Raw genomic sequence first — 20,281 nt, 5'->3', positions numbered from 1 at the left:
CTTCCCTGTTTCACAAGCCTTGAAGAACTTCCCAAGATCCCCTTACACAGCTGATAACCTTGAGCACCAAGCAGGTTCATTTCTTTTCCTGGCTTTAAGCCATTTTGGATCAAATCACAAAGCCAAAACCAGACTCAGTCAGTGCTGGGTTTCCCTGACTGCAGATTTGCCTCAATAGCAGTGTGATTGCTTATTGATTGTAGCTTGAGTTAGTACTTTGATTTGAATTTGCAGGTTGGAATTCATCATGACTCCCATGACACTGGAGGTCAAAAAGGTCCATTTACGATTGATTTGGAAGTTTAAGTTGTAATCTCCATTTCATAAAATGCCCCCACTGCATCCATTACTGGATGATCCATAATCCACCAGTTGTCAGGGAGCAGCACAACCGAGCATGCAAACTGCACAGGGTGGATTTTGGACTTAAACCCAAGACATTCTGCTGAGGAGCGAGGAGAAAAAAAGGCAAAATCCCCTGAAAAAAAAGATGTGACACTAATACCTGCAGATTCTCTAAATCTTCCATAAAGGGGATTTGGAGGCGCTGAAAATGACCCTCAAATAATTTTTTTATGGAGTAAGAAGCTATGCAGTCCTATAAATATTTAGTTACAGTATCCAAGATCTTGACCTTGGAAGAAAAAGGTTTTGTCTTGCATAATATCAGATAAAAGGAATGACATCTCACTTCAGATTCATGCACAGAAACATAATTTAGAAGGACTGAAAGCTTTTGTCTTTTTCTGTCTAACCAAGATAGATTTTAGCTGAGATGCTTCAAATGTGCTGAGTCAATCACAAACTGAGAAGATCAGAGCCCACCCCGAAGAGGGCACTGGTCAACATCAAATCCCATGGACAATCCCTGCACATTACACTTCAGCCCAAGTTTTGGGAGAAGTCACTTCATTTCTTCCCTCATCCTTTATTACTGTCACCACAGCTTCTGGGTGGGATAGTTGTTCTGCAGCTAGAAGTCATCTTAACTAATGTGCAATGAATTAGAGTAAAAAGAAAAGGCAGTCTTCAATTAAAGACATAGGAATTGCTTCATGGGAGCAGATAATCCATCTAACCAGTATTAGGATTCTGACACTGAGAAGCAGGGCTTGTTCCAGAGCAACAAACTGCTGTGAAGTGAGAACTCTGAAATCAATGCTTGTTGGACAAAGTTCCCTGAATTCCCACAGGGAGTGGTTGGTTTATGTCTTGAACTGATAGAAGACACCCAGCTTTAGAGTTTCTGCTATATTGCATCAAAACTGCTGCAGTCACTTAACACAAAGAGCTGCTCTGTGATAAATTAATGCTGCTGTTTGCAATCTGCCTGGCAGGAATGGTACTGGATTAAGCACTGTGTGGCCAAGCTCCTGTAATGTAACATCAGTATGAACACAAAGCATCATTACAGCAAAATGACACAAAGAGGTACTACACGCTCTGAGAAATCCAACACCAATGCAGCCATGCCTCAATTTCTGATCCAGATCTCATTTATCCCGCTGACTGATGCTGTGGTGCACAGATCTGGCAACACTGACAGTGGGATCACAACTCGGGTTTTTCCCCTATACCAGATTTCCCTAAGGTACAGGTAGGTGTTTGTCCTCATCTTTTGGTACTGATTGTCATGTTACAGAACTACAAAACTTTACCCTAAATTAAATTTTAAACTACAAGGAAGGTCTGATTTTCAATTGCAATTTAAAAAAAAATCACCAAAAAGACTTCAAGTTTTTGTGTATCCTGCTGCTGATGCATTCTATGGGCTTGATCCTCCAGTGAGATTAGAGTTTCCCTTGCACAAACTGTCTGCTCCTCAGGGATGTTCTGTGCACACAGGCTGGCCAGGGAACCTGTAAAAGCCTCACAAGCCCACCCATTAGCCAACTACATCTAAGGGATTGCTAAAGCAGCCTTAAATTAGCGTTTTATGTTTCTGTATGTTTCTGTGTTCTAGTCAACTTCCGTAAGTGTTTCGTGTTTTGGGGAATGGGTTTTTTTGTTGCTGGTGGTGGTTGGTTGTTTTTGTTTATTTTCTTCGCTCCCTTGTTCAAAGACCTGAGAATTGTTGATCACTTCTCCTTAGTTAATGAGGTTTTTTTCTGTTTTCAAGTCATTACATTTGTATAAAAGCATTCTTGTCAAGATAAATACTGTTAGGCGGGGTTGTTTGTTTTCAAAAACTCCTTAAGCGCTTTACAAGAGAAGAACAGTGTGTTTCCACTAACATGTACAAAGCATTTGCTAATAGCAAATGAATCACAGTTTATCCATACAAAACATTTTCTTAATGTACTTTTAGCTGACTGCCAAGGTGGTTTAGAGATATTTAAAGAGAATGATCCCTTTTACGAAATGCTAAAGTTCCTTGTAAAACCTCTGGTCCCAGTTTGTAACTAGGCTGTTCTGTATTGAATGGGAAGAACCTTTTCCAGAAGCTGGTCCACCTCATTCCAGTGCAGGTCTCTCTCTTGGTCGGGGTGTTTCACTTCCTAGGGGTTACAGCAGGGCCCTGGACAGCCAGGTTGGATTATAACCTAATCTTAGAGGTGGCCCTGGTGTCAGGAGATGACTTCTGCAAACTCCCTCTGAGCACGTTTGCACGTGCATGTAGGATCTCACTGACCCTTGGACATTCCCTAAAGATGAAGCAGAGTCCCCTGAACTCAACCAGAAACCTTCCTTGGGGAGGATTTGTGCATTCCTGAACTGAACACAGAGAATAATAAAAGTGAATCACAGATCTGTGGGATAATAATCTAAATTATTATCATGTCTTCTCTTGCCAGCCCAGGATATTCTGTATTTCAGCCTTTTGTGTCTGATAAAAATATCTTTAATAAAACATTCCACATGATCTGTGGTTAACAGGCAACCACTGGCTCTGCTGTTCATACCTCTCTTTTCTGCTTCTGTGTATGGGATTGTTTTAAAAACTTGGAAGACTCCAGGTACATTTTAGCCAAATGACCTGCGGTATCATATTCATGAGCTTGTTCTTTTGATCAGATAATAGGGCAGTTTTTCAAATCAGTGCATTACTCATACATTGTCTTACCATCATTAGGATGTGTAAAACTTTCCCCAAAAATGGGGCCTCAGGCACAAGCTTTGTGCACAGATTCTACTGAATGCAATTACATGGTCCAAGTCCTCTAAGCTGGGGGGTGTGCTGAAGCACCTTGATGATTTGGGAGCATTTTAAAGCTGAAAAATAAAACAAACACACATGCAACCCATTGAGGGAATTTCTGCTCTGGTTTGTCTTGCAAGGACTTTCAAGGGAGCTCACAAACTGATTTTTAGCATGACTCGGTTCATCCATGTAAGCAGGGTTCATCTGACCACATGGGACACCACAGCAGAAGGACACAGGTTAGGACCAGCAGAGTCTTTCTGGCCCATCTGCCCCAGACACAGGAACAAGATCTAAACCCCTCCTGACATTTATGTCTAATCCAGTCTCAAAAAAACAGTGATAATGACAGCAATTCCAGAGTCTGTCCAGACATCATTCCAGCATTTCACCATTTCTGACACCCAGAATTACTGCCTAACGCTTCACCAAATCTCCCTTGCTACAGTCTAAGGTCACGACTTGCCCTATCCCCATGGATGGGTTTATTCCTTTCCTCTTCTCCGCAGCCTTTCACATATTTTGAAGATTTAACCATTTTTCACCTCAGCTTTCTCTTTTTTAAACAAACAATTCCCTGCACCCTTCTTTACAAGTCCTCAAGTGCTTTCCCTCCATCATTTCCTCTGCTCTTCCCTGGCTCTGGTCCATGTCTTCTCTGGAATGAGATGCCCCAAACTGGAAACAGTAGGCCTAGGTGAGATCCCACCAGCCCTGTGCTTGGTGCAGGAGGTACCACTGCCTCTGTATCTGCAAAGTACATGAAAAACAGGCAATCTCCAAGAGGACAGACAGTACTGGCACTACTTTTTGCCCCCTAAGTCCAAACCACCATTATGGTCCCAGGAGCTGTTCTGAAGCTCATGGAAAACTGGTGGTTCTCTGAGGGGGTGAGGACGAACCCAATTATGCTGACATTTCTATCCATTTTTATCTGCTGCCAGGCCTTGGTCCCAACGTGGTTCTGTTCAGGGTGGAGGAAGTAACCTTTTCAAGTATAACTTACAAAGTGTTTGGGGATTTTTCTGGATCAAAGGAGCTATGTAAACACAAGACAACTATTTTTAATAAATGTAAGCAAATGTTGACTCAGACGGCCCTTCTTACAATAGAAGCTGATGAAAGAAGCTAGATTGAAACCTGAAAAATGCATGTTTCAATTGAAAACCTAAAAAGCTAGTAAAGTGAAAGAAAATTTTTGAGTAAATACAATAATGACTGTTTTGCATTTGTGATTTGATGTTAACCTTATGATGGCTAGGGCTTTTCTTAAGTGATATTAAGCATATGCTTCCTGTTTCTTTTCAAACAAAATTTGCCCTGCTTTTTTTCCCCCTTTTTTTTTAATGAACAGATGTGAAAGGACTGATCATATTATTTTTCTGGTGATCAGAAATAATGTTCTGCAAGTGAAGACAATTATTCTTGGAACTAACCAGGCCTATTTATGTCACCAAAATTTATTCATCAAGATTTGAAAAATACATCAGCTTAAAGTTCAGGGACCAATCCGTTGCAGTCTGTAAATGAGCTGGCTGGCAAGAAGTCTGACCACACATTTGAAAGAAAAGGAAAGAAAAAGTGCTCAACCAAAAGCTAAAAGGAGTATATTGGGGGGTAAAATATCCACTAGAACTATGTCACAAAGATTTAACTTTGAAGACCACTAGAGTAACCTCTTAAAGGGAACAGGAAGTCCCCAATCTCCCTAAATTTTCATATCATTATTTAATGTGTTTCTGGAAGGAATTCTTTAGATCAACATAGGTTCTATTCCCCCCATCTATCTCTTCATCATTACCTTCCTTTCAGACAAGGTTCTTGCAGCCTGTGGGGTAAATCTTGCAGGATGCTGAGTCCTGTGGTCCCAGATGAGCAGGACTGAGAGCACACAAGTGCTTCCAGCACTAGTATTCACATACCTACAAGTCAGCACATCCTAAAGCCCTTTGTGGGACCAAGGCCAAGAGGCTCATGCTTTCACAAGGTTCAGTTCATTAAAAAAAAAAAAAAAAATCCAACCTGGATCTGATTAGGGAATCCAGTTTTTGGTCCAGAGGAGGCCACTGCTTATTTGCAGTAGTGTAGTAAAGTGCCTTAGCATGTCTGAGTGAGTAAGCACTATCACATGCTGGTTTGGGGCCAGCAGAGAAGATACGGCATGAGACAAAGAAGAGCCTTGTCCCTGCTATTTTTTGGTTACCCAGGGTTACTGGGAGCCTGGATCTCTGGCCATGTCCCACTGTGCAAGCACCCTCCCTGTGAGCAGCACAGCCTCAGCCACGCGATGGACAGAGGGGTCAGCAGCAGCACCAGGAGCATTTCCACAGCCCTTCACTGTCCATCTGAACTCTGCTTCTGATGAGACTCAAATCGGAGCCATCTCTCCATCTGAGAGCAATGTCAAGGTCTGATCCTGCCTTGTTTCAGTGCTCCAGCTCCTCTGGAGACTGACACTGAGCAATTCCCCTCCTTGAAGTGGGCACCTGTGAGCCTCCCCCCTGTGCAGAGGCAAAGGGCAGTGTAAATACCCTGGCAGAGATCTAATCCCCCACCCCTGCTCTTTGTTAGGACATCTGCCATGGCTCATCTCTAGGAGAAAGAATAGGATACTAAGGGAAAAGATGGAAAGGGAAGCACAATTTTCACCAGGGACTGGCTCTGAAAGCTGTGAACAGCATGCCATGACCACGAGCCACACTGTCACCAGGTACTGAAGAGCAGCTGGGGAGCAGGACACCGCACACAAGGATGGGATGCTTAAATGTGCCATTAAAGAGAATCACAGGCAGTCCTTCAGCTGACCTGGCCTTCACTAGGATTTAAAAGGTGGCCTTAATTGTGGCTATGTCAAATGCAGGCCTGCAGCCAGAGCTATTCAGCTGTCTTCCTGCTACAGTTTATAGGGAACAAGACATCTAAAGAGGACAACCCTTTCCCTCCAAAGGCATGTCTCCAGGGTAGGTGAGATGAGCTGCTTACAAAGCTCTTTATCTCTGGAATTCACGTCCCCTGTATCCCAGCCAAGCTCTGGCCCCACTGGGGGCTCTGACTGGTAGGGATGGGTTCCTAAATTGGGTTAGGACAGCAGGGTGGTGAAAAGAAAAACTGCTGATTCTTCAGTGCAAAAAGCAGCAGCTGGTGGGACATAGCTCCCCTCTGCAGTCCTGCAGCAGCTCCCCAACACCAGGCACAGCAGGGCTGCAGCTGCTGCCCCTTCCGTGGGGTCTTGGCTCTGGAGTTTGACATCAATGAGGAGAAGGTGGCTCTCTTGGATCAGCGGCTTCGGGAGGGCCATGACGGTGTAAGCAGGAGGAGGCTCAATGCTGAAATGCAGCTCAGATTCCTCTGGTGCAGTTTTGGGCCCCTCTCAGGATGGGCTGTGGGCTGGAAGCCAGGAGACTTAGTTTTTATCCCCGACACCCACTGAGGAACCATCAAAAGCTCGTTGAATTACTTTACTGCTACAGGTCCCCTGACTCAGGACCTTGGAGCGTTAGTGTGACACCAGCAGCATTAACACAACCTGAAGTGTTTTGCAGGCCCTCGTTTTGATTTGCAGGTCCCCATGGCTCAGGCCACCTGCAAAACATCTCTGTGAAGACAAATTCAGCCCTGGAGAGACACTGCAAGGCTGAGCAGGGGCATCCTAAAGCCACACGTGGCTCACGTTGTTAAGGCAAAGTGGATCATCTGCTGTGGGGCCAGAGGAGCAGACAGGGATGGGACAGGAATGGATGGGGCAGTGTGGACTGTCTGAGACAAGGAAAGGGGAGTTTGCTGTGACAGCAGTGCAGCCTGAGGGCTGGGGAACACAGTGAGGCAAAGGTGGACAGCAGGATGCATCCAGCAGGTAGGGAAGGAGCAGGTGAGGAACAACTCCAGCACAGCCCAAGGGCCCTTTTCTGAGGTGAAATTCCCGTTTGTGGGAAGGATTCCTGCACCTCATGGTCAGATTTAGCTTTTCCTATCCCCAGAGGAGACTGTGTATGGCCCTTTTCAACATCCTGCCCCGAAGTCCCTTAGGAAAACCCTGTGAGTACAAACCCTGCACCCACACCTGTGGCAGAATCAGGCCTGCTGCTCCTTCCCAGACAACTGCAGAATGGTGTAAAAACACAGAATGTTGTAAAAACCAATAACCTTTGAAGCACACCCTCTGAGTAATTACCCCATTCCCATCTAATGACTAAAAGATGTTATATTCCTCTCTGATTTGGCAACAACAAAGATTTTGACCTTATTAAAACCAGCTGATCAGGAAACTACATGTCATCCTTCAAAAAAAAAAGGAAAAAAAAGGAAAAAAAAGGAAAAAAAAAAAGAACCAAAAAAGAGCTAAAAAAAAGAAATTAAATTCTTTAGAATCCCTGTGAACAGTAATTCAAGATACTGTAGCTGAAGACTCATGATTTGTAGTAGTGTCTGGGTGGTCCCAAGACAGGAGATGACAACATTAGCTCTTTCCTTTGCCCTTCTAAGAAATGCTTTGATGATTCTCTAATATCCTAAGAATATCCCCTGTGATTCTGCAGTGGGACGAGGCAATCACAGAGCCAGGATAATGCATCCCAGTTTTACCCTGGCCCTTGCTAAGAGGGGATAGCTCAGAGCCCTTTGTTCCACCAGTCCTGCACTGACATCTGAGCCAGGATGTGCTCATGATAGTCTAAATAGTGATGTGGGCTCCAAACCATCCCCAACCTCGCCCCCACCCACTGCACACATCTGGCTGTGTACCTGATTTGTGTGTGCAATTAAGGCACTCATCATCACGGCTCAAATAACCACGGACTTGTTCCACTGCTCCTTGGACAGATAATGACTGCAGTTATTACAGCCAAAGTAAGCAAAAACATCAAGAGCACAAACACAGATGGGCTTAGTACTGGAAAAATCCTGCCAGCGAAGATTTTTGGGCAACCTGCTGATACACAACACGTGAGGAGTTAATTTGAGGGAGCTGCAATCAGGTGGTTTTGAACCAAATCCCAAGCATGAACAGAATATCTGTTTGTTGCCTGTATTTTGCAAACTGCCTGCGCTCACCAATACAGCCCCACATGCAAAAGAATTTATATTTTTGGGGTGGTCAAAATCATAATCCATATTTTACATCTTGGGCTCAACCTTTCAATTAATTAGAACCAGAGTGACTCACTCTGCCCTTTCCTCTGTGTACTCAAGTGTTTGTTTGGCATTGTGTGGGCCCTATGGCTCAAATATTTTTTGCAGATGCACAGAATTAACCATGCATGTTTAGATGTGCTTGGGGAACACATACATTCATAGAGATGTATATACTTGACCCTGTCACTTTTTTGTTAAACACTGTAAAAGATATCGACTTTCCCCTCCAGATTTTAAAATGATTTAGAATAGGTGGTAGTGGGGAAATACCTAACACATCCTGTCAAATTAAGTATTTTTTCGGAGACTGTTCTCTAAGATAAAATTATTTCAGCTATAGAGAAGTCTGTGCAATGTATTAAGGAACAGAATGAACAACCAAAATATAAACTAGCTTAAATGGATGTCCAATATACTGCATTTTCCCACTTGATTTTAATTTTCTTTTTCCTTCTCCCTGTTCTTTTTCCATCTCCACATAACAGTTTTTGCTTAGTCTGTATCACATTTTTCTCTCTAATTCACTGGGATCACTTTCTTGCTCACTGCTTGTATTTTTCCAGTGTCTCTCTTAGTAAGAATAATTAAGGTTGGGTCAGATCTTTGAACCAGTTATTTGGAGCAGTATTGAATTCAAGCTTGTACCACTGAATAAAAGCACTGGCCTCTTTTTCTTGCCAATAAGACTCACCTATAAAATAAAAAAAAAAGGTTCATAGAGCACATCTACCAGGCAGAAATGCCATGGACATTGAAGTGCTGCATTGGCCACAAGGTTTGGGTTCCTCCTGCTCCTGGCAAATACGGTGCCAGCAGTCACAGCACAAACTCCTTCTCCTCAAGCACTTCCAAACACTCTGAAAGCCTGGAGATGCCATCAGCGCCTCATAAAAAGCTGCTTGCTGGCCTGCAGGGCTGGAAGACTGAAAAACCTTTCCCTGCTGGGTGTCACAACCCAGACCCTGAAGTGTCTCTGCAGAACTGAGCTTCGGAGAGCGTGGTCTGCAGCACGTCTCTCCATGGTACTGCCACATGAGGCACTCCTGGCACCCAGCAGCTCCCAGGCACTAAGCCTGGCTCCCTGAGCCTGGGCTCGGGCCCCAGGTATAAAGCTCACTTTGTTCAGTCAAGCTATTCGGGAATTGTGAAGAGGTGATGTGAGCGAAATCTGAATTTGGCCTGGCATTTTCATAATTGCAGGAACCCGGCTTTTACAGCATTAAAACCATATGAATTCAAATAAATCCTACTTCTCCTTCATCCCAGTGAGTAACTGGACCTAGACCAAAGCTGCCCTTTGGGATCCTGCTGGGTTTCCAGCCTGCAGCGCACCCCACATTCCTGGGAGTGTAAGGGAATCCAATTTCCTCCTGATTCACTCCACAATGAATCTGTCTTATTAGATACCACAATATAACTGTGGTTGAACCCCTCCTATAAACCAACTGCCCACCACAACAGTAATGTGGCTTTACTCCCTGTCATGCTCTTCCTCACTTCATTTTCCAGGGCACGAAACTCACTAGTCAGAAGGGGAATAGCAGAACCAGAAATAAATCCCATATCCCTCACCCTTTTCCTCTGGGCTAGCACTGACAGTGTGTGTTTGCGCTCCCACTGAATTTTAAAGACATTTCACTTTCTTTACAGTAGCTCACTGGAAGATGAATTTTTTTATGTTTTATGGATTTTATATAACTCTGACAGAGGAACAGCAGATTTGCAATTTTTGGGGCTTAGATACTGCTAGATGTGTAGGTCACTCAAATAAAAAATTCCAGCTTGGGGTCGTGGTGTTTGAACAGGTTTATTCTGGCATTTTTTTCCCTTGCCAAAGGAAAAACCTCTGTATCCAGAACTGCAATACAGGGAGCACAGGTGCTTTACTACCCATTCTTGTGTTTGAGGAATCCAACTCAGCCTGGGCATGAGCCCATTCAGCCCTTTTTAGTGTCTGCAACTGCAGTCAGCCTTGTGAGTTAACACAAACCACACTCCTCACCCACCCCAAACTGCAAGGTAAATGTGCTACTGGGTATTGAATTTTCTCTGCCTGTTAAACCAGACAATTTATTTTTCAGCCGAGTGAACATAAAGAGTTTTGTAGAGCTGTGTTAAAATGCAGTTGAGGTTTAGAGGAATTACCTGAGGGTACTCAGTGCATTTTCCCATCTTATCTGTTTGATAAGAGCCAGATAATTTTAGGGTTTTTTGTGTGTGTGTGTGCAATAGATAATATGCCATGAGGAGTCATTGTTACAGACTCTGAGAAGCCAATGCTCAGAACATCTGGCTAGTGAAAGCCCTGGACATGGAAAATACAAATGTCAAGGCTCATATTTATAAATTGGAAGGGCCCATGACGACATCTGCTAACAAGCTTTCTTCCAGAGCCCCTCTGCTGTACATGGTTATTCACAAGCAACAACAAAAACGTGCATGGATCACATGTGTGGCCTGCCCTTCCTTTCAGGAACACGCTCCAATAACACACAAAAGCTCTGTTCTCACAACACAGAAATACAAGTGTTTGCAAACCTCACAGCAAAGCTCTTGCATACCAAACCACAGTGGGACATACACTGCTGGAACAGACTAAAAATAGCTGGGGAAAAGCCTTGCACTAACACAGAAGACAGTCAAACTCACTTGGTGTTAACTCTTTCAGTGAAATAAGCGCCCTCCTTTTCTGCCTTGCTCCACAGGAGACACTTTGTGCTATAAATCTAATCCTGAGGCCTTGTTTTTATGACTGAGTAGTTGTGGCTGGGAATCTCAAGACTTTAAACAAAGTCTAACCTATTTGACCACGGCAGCTCAATACTAACATTAAAACAAGCTACAGGTAAAATAAACGTGCTCCTATGTTCATAACCACAGGCACCTTTTCCTCAGCTTAACGCATTTCTGACGCCTGAGAAATACAAAACTGATCCAGTGTATGAGCATAAAGGTTTTGCTAATGACTTCTTATTGTAGGTGTCTAGACCACAGTTCACCCCAACACTCTTGGCACTGGCCACCACCACAGAGGCTGCCCACAAGGCTGCCAAGTTGTCAAGAGAAGGAAAAGCATCAGCAGAAAGAGCCTGGACTGCTTTATGGTATCCATGAATTTAGCAAAGAATACATGGATTCCACGCTGTCTGTTCAGTCTGCAGCACAGCTGGACACACACACACCTGTGTGAAAAAGCCAGGAAAAGCAAGGATGATGAAATAACAAGAAGATGCACCTCCTGGTTAAAAAATGAAGGGGAAGGATGCCTAGCTCTGCCTCCCACTTACTGCAGTCTGCATTAATGCCAGGAGACAAGGATATATGAGATACAAGTGAGACATGTCTCCATCTCAAAGAAGTTCTGCTGAAGGCTGCAGGCTCCAAATACCCCACTTTAGCTGGCATGGACAGACTGCAAAGCTAAGTGCAGTGTTTGTGTGATCACAGCCACCTGCAAAGTGAGCTCAGAGAGGTGGAGGTGAGTGCAGCAGATGGAGGTGCAGGAGGGGTCCCTTCCTTTCTCCAGGGCCCATACAAGCATGTGCGTCCAGAGTTAAAAAAGGCAGGTAGCAAGAACACTGGAGGAAGAGAATATTTAAGCAGGAAATAAAGATGGAACTGAAAAGTTAATAAGCTGTAGGAGTCCTGGCAGTGGATGAGGAAATGAGGCTGCACTGGCTGAGAAACAGCGCAACAAGTGGGGATCACAGAGGAAGAGATCATCAAAACTCAGCTGCTGCTGCTTCTTGAAACTGAACCCTAAGCAAACATTTTGTTTGTGCTGCATCAGACAGATCTTAGGCAGCTTCACAAAGCTAGCAGTGGTAGGGCTGTGTCCAGCCCCAGCCAGAAATACATCAAGCTGGGACGGATATAAGAAGGTATTATAGACTATCTTTACTCCACACATCTCAAATGAGAAGTAGAAAACAAGAAGGGAAAAGAAAGCTCTTCATAGGCTCCATAAAACATCTTGCATTGTATTTTCAATCGTAATCAGCACTGAGGAGGAAAGAGCAGAAAGTGCTCTTGGATATCCAGTGCTGAAAAATACCTCATTGTTCAAAAATCCTAACTTGTGTGCTCCAATTTTGTTACTCGTTTGCCTTCAGAAATATGGATTTAATATTCCTGATGGATTTAAATTTCACTAAAATAAAATACCTAACGCATTACCAACAGAGAATTTAGTTTAATGAAGCAAAACTGAAATCTATACACAAATTACGTTTCCAAAAGACTTCTGTGTTCTTTAATGATTTTACTTTCAGCTATTTATAGCTTTCATTAAAATAGCGTTTGCATACTGCTTTATATGAATTGGTCATACTGGTGCTGAGACACTTAAGCAACAGTGAAAGTAAATATTCAAGGCTTTTGCTTGTTTTTCTCTAAGTTTATCTGTGTTTGTTTCATCCCGCAGGGGCAGTGCATTATTAAGAACAACAGAACAAAGTAAAACACGTGGTCTTCTCGTGTTTAGCAGGTAAAAGTGAGGCTGCACATCTTTTCAGCCCCATCTGGAGGATAACAAATTGACTCTTTGACTTTACAAGGGGAAAGAAGTTATCAGTCACGGCCAGCTGACAGGGAAGGTCTATTAGCACGGAGATGCTACAGGTTTGGACATGAATGTCAGGACTTCCCGTCATTACTGAGATGCATTAGAGAGCTGTGTGCTGAGCCCAGGTTCCACAGCTTTAATTAATATATTCTGTGCACTCTGACCAACTTGATAATCCAAGAAGCCTCAATAAAAACCATCTAGGGAGGGAGGATATGTCATCACCGTATCATATGTTCCTGTCAGGAGATTCACCTCTTGTTTTTACTGCGCTGAGTTACACCGTGCTCCTATTTTACTTTCACTGGAGGGCTCGTGTAGCTGGGGCTATGCAAAGGGCATGAGGACAGAACTGCCAGTGCCAGTGCTTGTTTAAAGGAAGCATTGAGCCATCTGCTCACCTTAAAGTAGGACCAAATGGAAACAGGAAATAACTGAGGAGGGGAACATGCAGTATTTCCTACACTTACTTGGCTCTCTGCTCAGGAGTAGCTGAGGACATCTTCACAGATACAAGCTTGTATGTCTGAGAGAGGCAGGCAGTGCTGAGAGAAAGAAGGACCAACTGATGCACTGCTAAACTGCCCAAAATGTCTTCTTCTGGACACTGTATATCCACCAGGGTTCAAAAAAATTGTGCAAACTAAGAGCAGAATGTAGGCCAGTTGAAGATATGAAGGTTCTCCTTCCACCAAGGAACCAGGAGGGAGCATTTGTCCAGGAGGTGTTTTGGGACACTCCGAGTCACAGAAAGGTCTTGCACCCAAGCTGACATACCTTGAGGTTTTTCTGATGACTGTAAATATTCATATGCCATGCCTTGGAGCCTGGGGGCACTCACTGATAGGGACTGTGATCAGGAAAGATTCCTGAGAAGGAAATCCTGCCGGGAGAACAGTGAAGGAAATGGCAGACAGAAGTGCTGGAGGGAAGCCAAGGGGCCACACAACCCAGTGAAGCCTCAGTCAGCACTGAGGTGTGACAAGGGAGGGAAGGTGGGACTCCCAACACCCCTACGCTCCTGCTGCTGGAGCAATCCCACAGGTTCACTACAACACAGAGAGGTCCTGAAGCTGTGCCCTCATCCCTGGTTGAACACAGGGCAAATAAGAGCAAAGGTGACTCTGCTCCCTTGGCTGCACAGGCTGGGGGAGGCAGTGATCCACCTCCCCATGAGCATCAGGAGGCATTCCCTGAGCAGTGTCCTGAGCAGGGAGGCAGACAGGGTAATTTAAACAAACAAGGCCCCAGTGATGGAAATTTCAAGCTCAAAGCTACCATATGGAGGGAAATCATCTGACCACAATTTACCTGTTAGACTTCAAAGGTGTCTAGGTCTCCTCTAAATAAAAGCAGTCTTTTCTTTAATGAAGTTAAGTACTGTATTTCAGCACCATGTGTTGTGAAAAGGAAGCAATTTGGATTAATTTACTGAAATTTACCTTTCAGATGCAGTTAAGTGGAATTAAAAGTTTGTCTGAGTTGACAGAGTTCTGTTTTCCATCACTGCATTGTCTTGAAAGAAAGGATAACAGGCTAAGTGCTTAAATTCCATCCAAACTGATAAGGTTCACTCTGTACAGGCAAACTCAGTGTAGTTTATTACATATTGTCTGCCTTCATCCATCACTGGTATACATTTTCCTCCCCTAAAACAACTGCTTCTTCCAAAATAAATTGATATTTGTGATGTTATTGCATTCATCTGGGGTTGAATAGTCTGCACTGGGCTATCAGAGAGCTGCCATTTCTACTTACAGGGAGAATTCATTTCATTTCCTGCTAATGGCAGCTTTTGCAGGGCTGAGCTTACATCTGGGACAAGAATCTCTTTTTTTCTCTTCTGAGAACAATTATTTTCCCTTAATTTCTTTCCTGTGGAAGCGTGTGTGCCCTTAGCCTCTTTCCAAACACCATCTTCACCCGGATCTCTTCCTCGGCAGCAGGAATTAGCTTGCCCATTACATCCTTTCTACTTTTTTCTTCCCACCACTGTACATATCTCTTTCACATCCCCTAGCTGCCACTGCTCCTTCCAAACCTCACCCCTCCTGCAACACCCTCCCAGTTAATAACACCCCTCCCTCCTTTTTCCCAGGAGCTTTCCTCCCTCCTTGCCTTAGGTCCCAGGATAACTCCCCCCAGCAGCTGGGAGAGGTTCTTACTTCTCCTGGGCTGGTTTTGTTGGCAGCCTTGAACCATTTGCCTGCTACAACAAAGGTGTAATCCTGACCTGCCCTTCACTGACCACTCTAGAGACCTCACAGGCATTTCTCTATTCTTTCAATTAACTGAGCATCTCGTCATGAAAAGCCAGTGAATGATCTGTAATTAATTATTTATATTACATGGGGAAGCCTAGCTAACACAGTGTCAACAGGAACAATGACACTCTGTATGCCAAACTGCAGCCTTGCAGCCCGAGGGTTTTGCCTCCCCTCCCTGCTGCCCCAGCTGGATTTTGGCTATGGGAGATAGCCAGGGTTTGAGTGTTGCCTAAGTTCAAATTTCTCCCAAGGACAGACTTCAGATCTGCACATTTCTGCAAAATCAAGTAGCTGAAGGAAAAAAATCTTGCTACTTGAAATTTCCATTTACTTTTGATTCTTGACAAGCCATTTCAAACAGAAACTGCAGTCAGGCAGGACTTTTTCAGTTTGTTTAGATTTTGGGGGAAGGAGGCAGAAGGGAGAGGAAACCACACATTTCACCAGCATTTTTTATTTTTTAATAGCCTTCAGTGCAGCCGATTACCCAGGAGATCAGCAAATCTTAGCTCTGTCAAAGACAGGGAGGAGAGCAGAAGCTTTCTCATCCTCCACAGCAGTACTAACCCTCCAACACACAAATCTAAACAACCCAGGGGTGCCAACTCAAATGCCTCAGCTGTTAAGACAGAACAAAAAGAAAAGGACAATCTCCAAGGTATAACTGAAAGTAAATGCTAATAATGATGTGTGGCATTAAATGATGACTCATTTTTCACAAGGCCATTTCAGATTGTAGCCATAACCTTGGATCAGACCCGAATGACTGTGAGAGCTGAAGTCTTAGTGGAACCATTAATTATGGATTTCCTGGCTTTTATAGGTTGGAGTCAGACCTTTGATGTTCCTTTAAGATTGTTCTCCTGTGTTCATTTCCTTTGTTTCTGTGTTGGTAGCTTAAGAAAACACCCTAAGATTTCCATGGAAGTGTATGAGATCGCCTAGAAATACGTAGTCCATAAAAGCCCTGCAATTCATGGCTCATAAAGTCCTCTAATCCATGGTCAATAAAGCTTTGGAAAAGAGCTGTATGAACCACAGTCATTTCACAGTTCAATGAGGTTCATACAGGAATCAATAACCTGGTTTAAATTCGCCGGGATTTGTCCTCCACCTGCATATTTCTCTTTGACTTCTCAGGTTGAAAGGCAGCTCCAACAGCTGAATTCTGGAGACCTCGCATGGAAACAATGAGCTTTATGCAGCTTTCCCCCAAAAGCCATAACAAAGACCTAAATCCCTCTACTTGTCCCAAAGGTGAACAATTCAAGTTTCAGGTGACAACTGGTGAGTTAGGGAACTGGAAGAAGAACCGTTTGGAAATATGGAGCCATAGCTGAAGTTAATACTAAATGCAGAGACCTCAGTCCATGTAGAACATGGGGAACTCCAGCTGAAGAGCATGCAAATGCACAATGAATTTTTGGGACAGGCCAGAGCGAGAACTTCCTAGTACAACAATTACCCTTCAAAAATGAGTGCAAAGTCTCTGTTGAAACATTATTGAGGCAGTGCAAAGAATTCCACGTTTCCTCTCCTGCACAGGTAACACTCCACTGCCCGTATGATCAGCCACCCTGCTTGTTTCCTCCCAAAAATGATCACGATACAAAGTCTGGTCACAGACACACATTTCTGCTCTTTTCTTGCCAATCAGAAGGGAACCAGTTAGAGAGAACTCACTGTTTATTGCTTTGTGCAAGGTCCAGCTTGCAATTAATGCTGATGAAACCCAACTGCCAAAAGCACAATATGCAGCAGCTGCTTTATGAAAGTTGAGACCTCATCCAATTTATAGGGAAACCAGAGCTGGTTGCGAGTCTCTGATTTAGTGAACTTGTATTTTTTTGTGTTTTGTATTTTTTGTTTTGCTTTGTTTCCAGGAAAGCACCAGAAGTTACTCCAGAACTGTAGAAGCACTAAAACCATCTGAAAGCACTAAGGCAGGCTTCCCTTCTTCCAGCCTTTCCTCATTTCTAGGCCTGTGATCTCCCACTAATATCTCCCTGGGATCTTTCAGCAAGGCAGGCAACACACAGCGTCTGGTTCATCACCAGCGTGGTGGGAGCGGAAACTTGTGTTTCCTCATCCCAATCTCCATCCTTAAGAAATTGAAATAAAGGGATAAAAGGCTTTGATTCAGATGAAATCTCACAGGAGCACAGAGCAAATAATTTAACTCTAACCTTTGGAAGTACCTTTTAAATACCTTTCCTAGGAACATTTAATGAAACCAGCAAAAGGCACAAAAATCCATAAGAACCACTTTAAGCTCCTAACTGAACATTTCCATTGCCAATATCCAATACCCTTTCTGATATCTGGATAGATAGGATAGGGGTAGAAGGACTGTGCCCAACTGCCAGGTTCCCACCAAATGTACTTAAGCATCTCACTTGTACAACACATGAGGAACTGGCCCAAGGACCCTTGTGAAATGCTGGGACATCATGGGACACTACAAATCAGCAGCCCCAGGCAGAAGGACTGAAAAGTCCCTTGTATCTGAGGCAATCAGCTATACTGGACCAAATGCCACTTAGCTCATGCTTAAACATCCTCTGTGGAGAGGATCCAACCACTGAACACATTTTGAAAAGAAAACACATGAACCCTTCTTACAAGGCTGGCGCTGACCTCAGAAATAGGTGGTTTACATTACATTAAGATTAATATGCAACACCTTAATAGTGCTCCTTACATCATTCACCCTGAGAAAACAATAAACTACAAAAAATGAGGTAACTGCTCCATTAAAAAGAATGAATAAAAATAACAGCAATAATAATAAAAATCTGCAAACACAAATATGTGAAGCTTTTTTTCTTAGCAAAGGGAGAAACCTCTGAGAGACTTGCAAAGAATTTAGCTGCTATGAAAATGGGAATACGTAATGCTCAAAGACAATCATTATACGTGTAGGTGAGCAGCCAGTTCCCAACATATTACTTAATTCCTTTTACTTGTTAGAAGATCTATAAACATTGTGGCTGTTCATCTGCCCATGACTTGGCCTGGATAAAGGCACTAAGAGCTTTAGAGCTGGGAGAATAAATTGCCCAGGAATCCTAAAAGCACGCATTGAGAAGCCCTGGTCAAACATGAAGGCTCTTATTCAAACACTAAATGGGAGCTCTTAACCTCAGACCAAGATTGGAACACCCATGGAAAAGTGCTTACCTCCATTCTCTTTACATAGATGATTTAGTTAAGTACTTAATTTTCCTTCAGTTTGCTGTTTTCAGTGCAGTCTGAGATGTTAAAACATTTCAGCCCCAGAACACAGTTAAGGAAGGTTGGAAGTCAGATTTGTCAGAATCTTAAAAACTCCCAGGAATATTCTGCATGGTTGGAAAATGGGCATGCCTTTGGGCTGAAAACTGATGGTATAGATTGGAAAATAATTATTGGAAGAAAAAGAACAGAGTATTTTCTATTTTTGTTCCTTTCCTGTTTTTTTACTGTGACAAGTCTTTGTTTCTGTGTATTTTAAATATTTTAAGCATCAGCTTATTTTTTCCTCTTTACTTTTAGATCAAACATGCCTATGAGCTTTCCTCCTAGCTCTTCATTAGGTTACAAAAATAACACCCCACTCTCAGTTAGCCTTTGTCCAACCCTCCTTATGGTCTAATCAACAAGAGCTGGGATCTGCAAAGAGCATCTAGTTCGGAGCCAGCAGGAAGAGGACCGGGCCACACCAGTCATGACTCACCTGTCTTCTATCCGAACCCAGAGGTCGTTGAACTGCCTCTGGCGATGGTGTTTGTGCTGCTTCTTGTGCCATTTCTTCTGCCTGCCAAACTCCTCCAGCTGGCTGATGCTGTCAGGCAACAAGAGGTGAGGAGACAGGCTGTCTTCTTCATCCATCTGCTGCGGCTTCAGGGAAGGAGATGCCAATGGGATCTGCTGGACAGAGGGCAGGGCTGTCACTGAGGGTCCCTCCAAGGCTGGGCTTGTCTTTGTCGTCCTTGAACTGCAAAACACAACGTTTAAATATTTGATGAGTAAGGGGGGAATGGTGCCAAAACAAAGGCAAAAGCAGAGGACTGCACTGCTTGGCGGCTGCCCCTGACTGCTGAGGTGCACAAGGCTTCTGCTCTGGGGCAGCAAGTAAAGACAGCAGTGGCATTTCCTAGGAAGCTTTCAAGTAAACACCTAACTGAACACCGGGGAGATGGCAACGGATACACTATTGCTGTTTTCTGGCATTTTAATGACTTCTAGAGGCCTTAGAGTCTGTGGTAGGGGTCAATGTTGCCTCCCCTGCTGGGCTGAAGGTCAAATGACAAAACTGGTAAATGACTCTCTTTGAAGAAAACAGATACCTGAAGAGATGATCTTAGATTAATGAGATAACACGAGATATCTCATTATCTCTTCCTTCTTCCCCCCCCTCCCCCCCCCACCCAACTTTGGATATCATCTATAGAAAACAAGTAGTTTTAACTGCAACAAGAATTATGCCTCCTCATCCAGTCAGGACTAGTGACAAAGGAAGCCCAGACTGATGACAGACAGAAGCGTGGAAACACGGAAGCTAGGCTGCTGGGATGGGATATGTGAGACCTGAACTCCATCAGGTAATGAAGAAAAAAGGGGTAAATGACCTGCGCAAAGCCTCCTTGAAACAATTCTGCCAGAGCTCTTCACTGCTGTCTGAAATATTACCACCTCTTGGACATGACTGGAATGATGCAGAAAAAGACCTTTCATTCTCCTCTTCTAGAGTTTCACTGATTTTAGAAGAAAAGTCAATATAAACTCTCTCCTTTGGTATGCAGCCATGTGAACTTATTGTGAGCTAAGATAGCTGAGACAAAAATCTAATAAACCAGGACTAACATAAAATTATTTTCCTCCCCTAACTTCAGTAGAAGTTCATATTCAGCCTTAATTGCAAGAACTTTTCTGTCCCTGGGATGGGCCAATGAATTGTAGATACAGAAAATGGGAGAGAATTAATAGGCAATATGAAGCTGTGGTCTGCAAAACTATTTCTATTACATGGATGCTATGACTTTTATGACAGAAACAATTAAAGCCACGTGAAAAATTTTGCCTCCTGAGTGAAACCAGTAAGACATTTTAATGAAAAAGTAATAAAAAATCCTAAACTTCATTGGTGACAATGTACAAAATGTGCCGCAAGTGAAACCACATGTTTCATTTATGGAA

At 43.5% G+C, this 20,281-nt stretch overlaps 1 protein-coding gene across 1 annotated transcript in view; it reads right to left on the bottom strand.

Annotated features, from left to right (window-relative positions):
* TRABD2B (TraB domain containing 2B) overlaps window positions 1–20,281 on the bottom strand; it is a 266,523-nt gene that overhangs the window by 3,317 nt on the left and 242,925 nt on the right. Inside the window, exon 6 of the mRNA XM_039556122.1 lies at window positions 18,819–19,079. Within this exon, the coding sequence (XP_039412056.1) occupies window positions 18,819–19,079 (261 nt within the window). The remainder of the gene's footprint in view (window positions 1–18,818; window positions 19,080–20,281) is intronic.

This window comes from Corvus cornix, chromosome 8, assembly GCF_000738735.6.
Source record: "Corvus cornix cornix isolate S_Up_H32 chromosome 8, ASM73873v5, whole genome shotgun sequence".
In the NCBI taxonomy this organism is placed as follows: domain Eukaryota; kingdom Metazoa; phylum Chordata; class Aves; order Passeriformes; family Corvidae; genus Corvus; species Corvus cornix.
The sequence above is the reverse complement of the archived record's forward strand: the minus strand, read 5'-3'. Positions and strand labels throughout refer to the sequence as shown.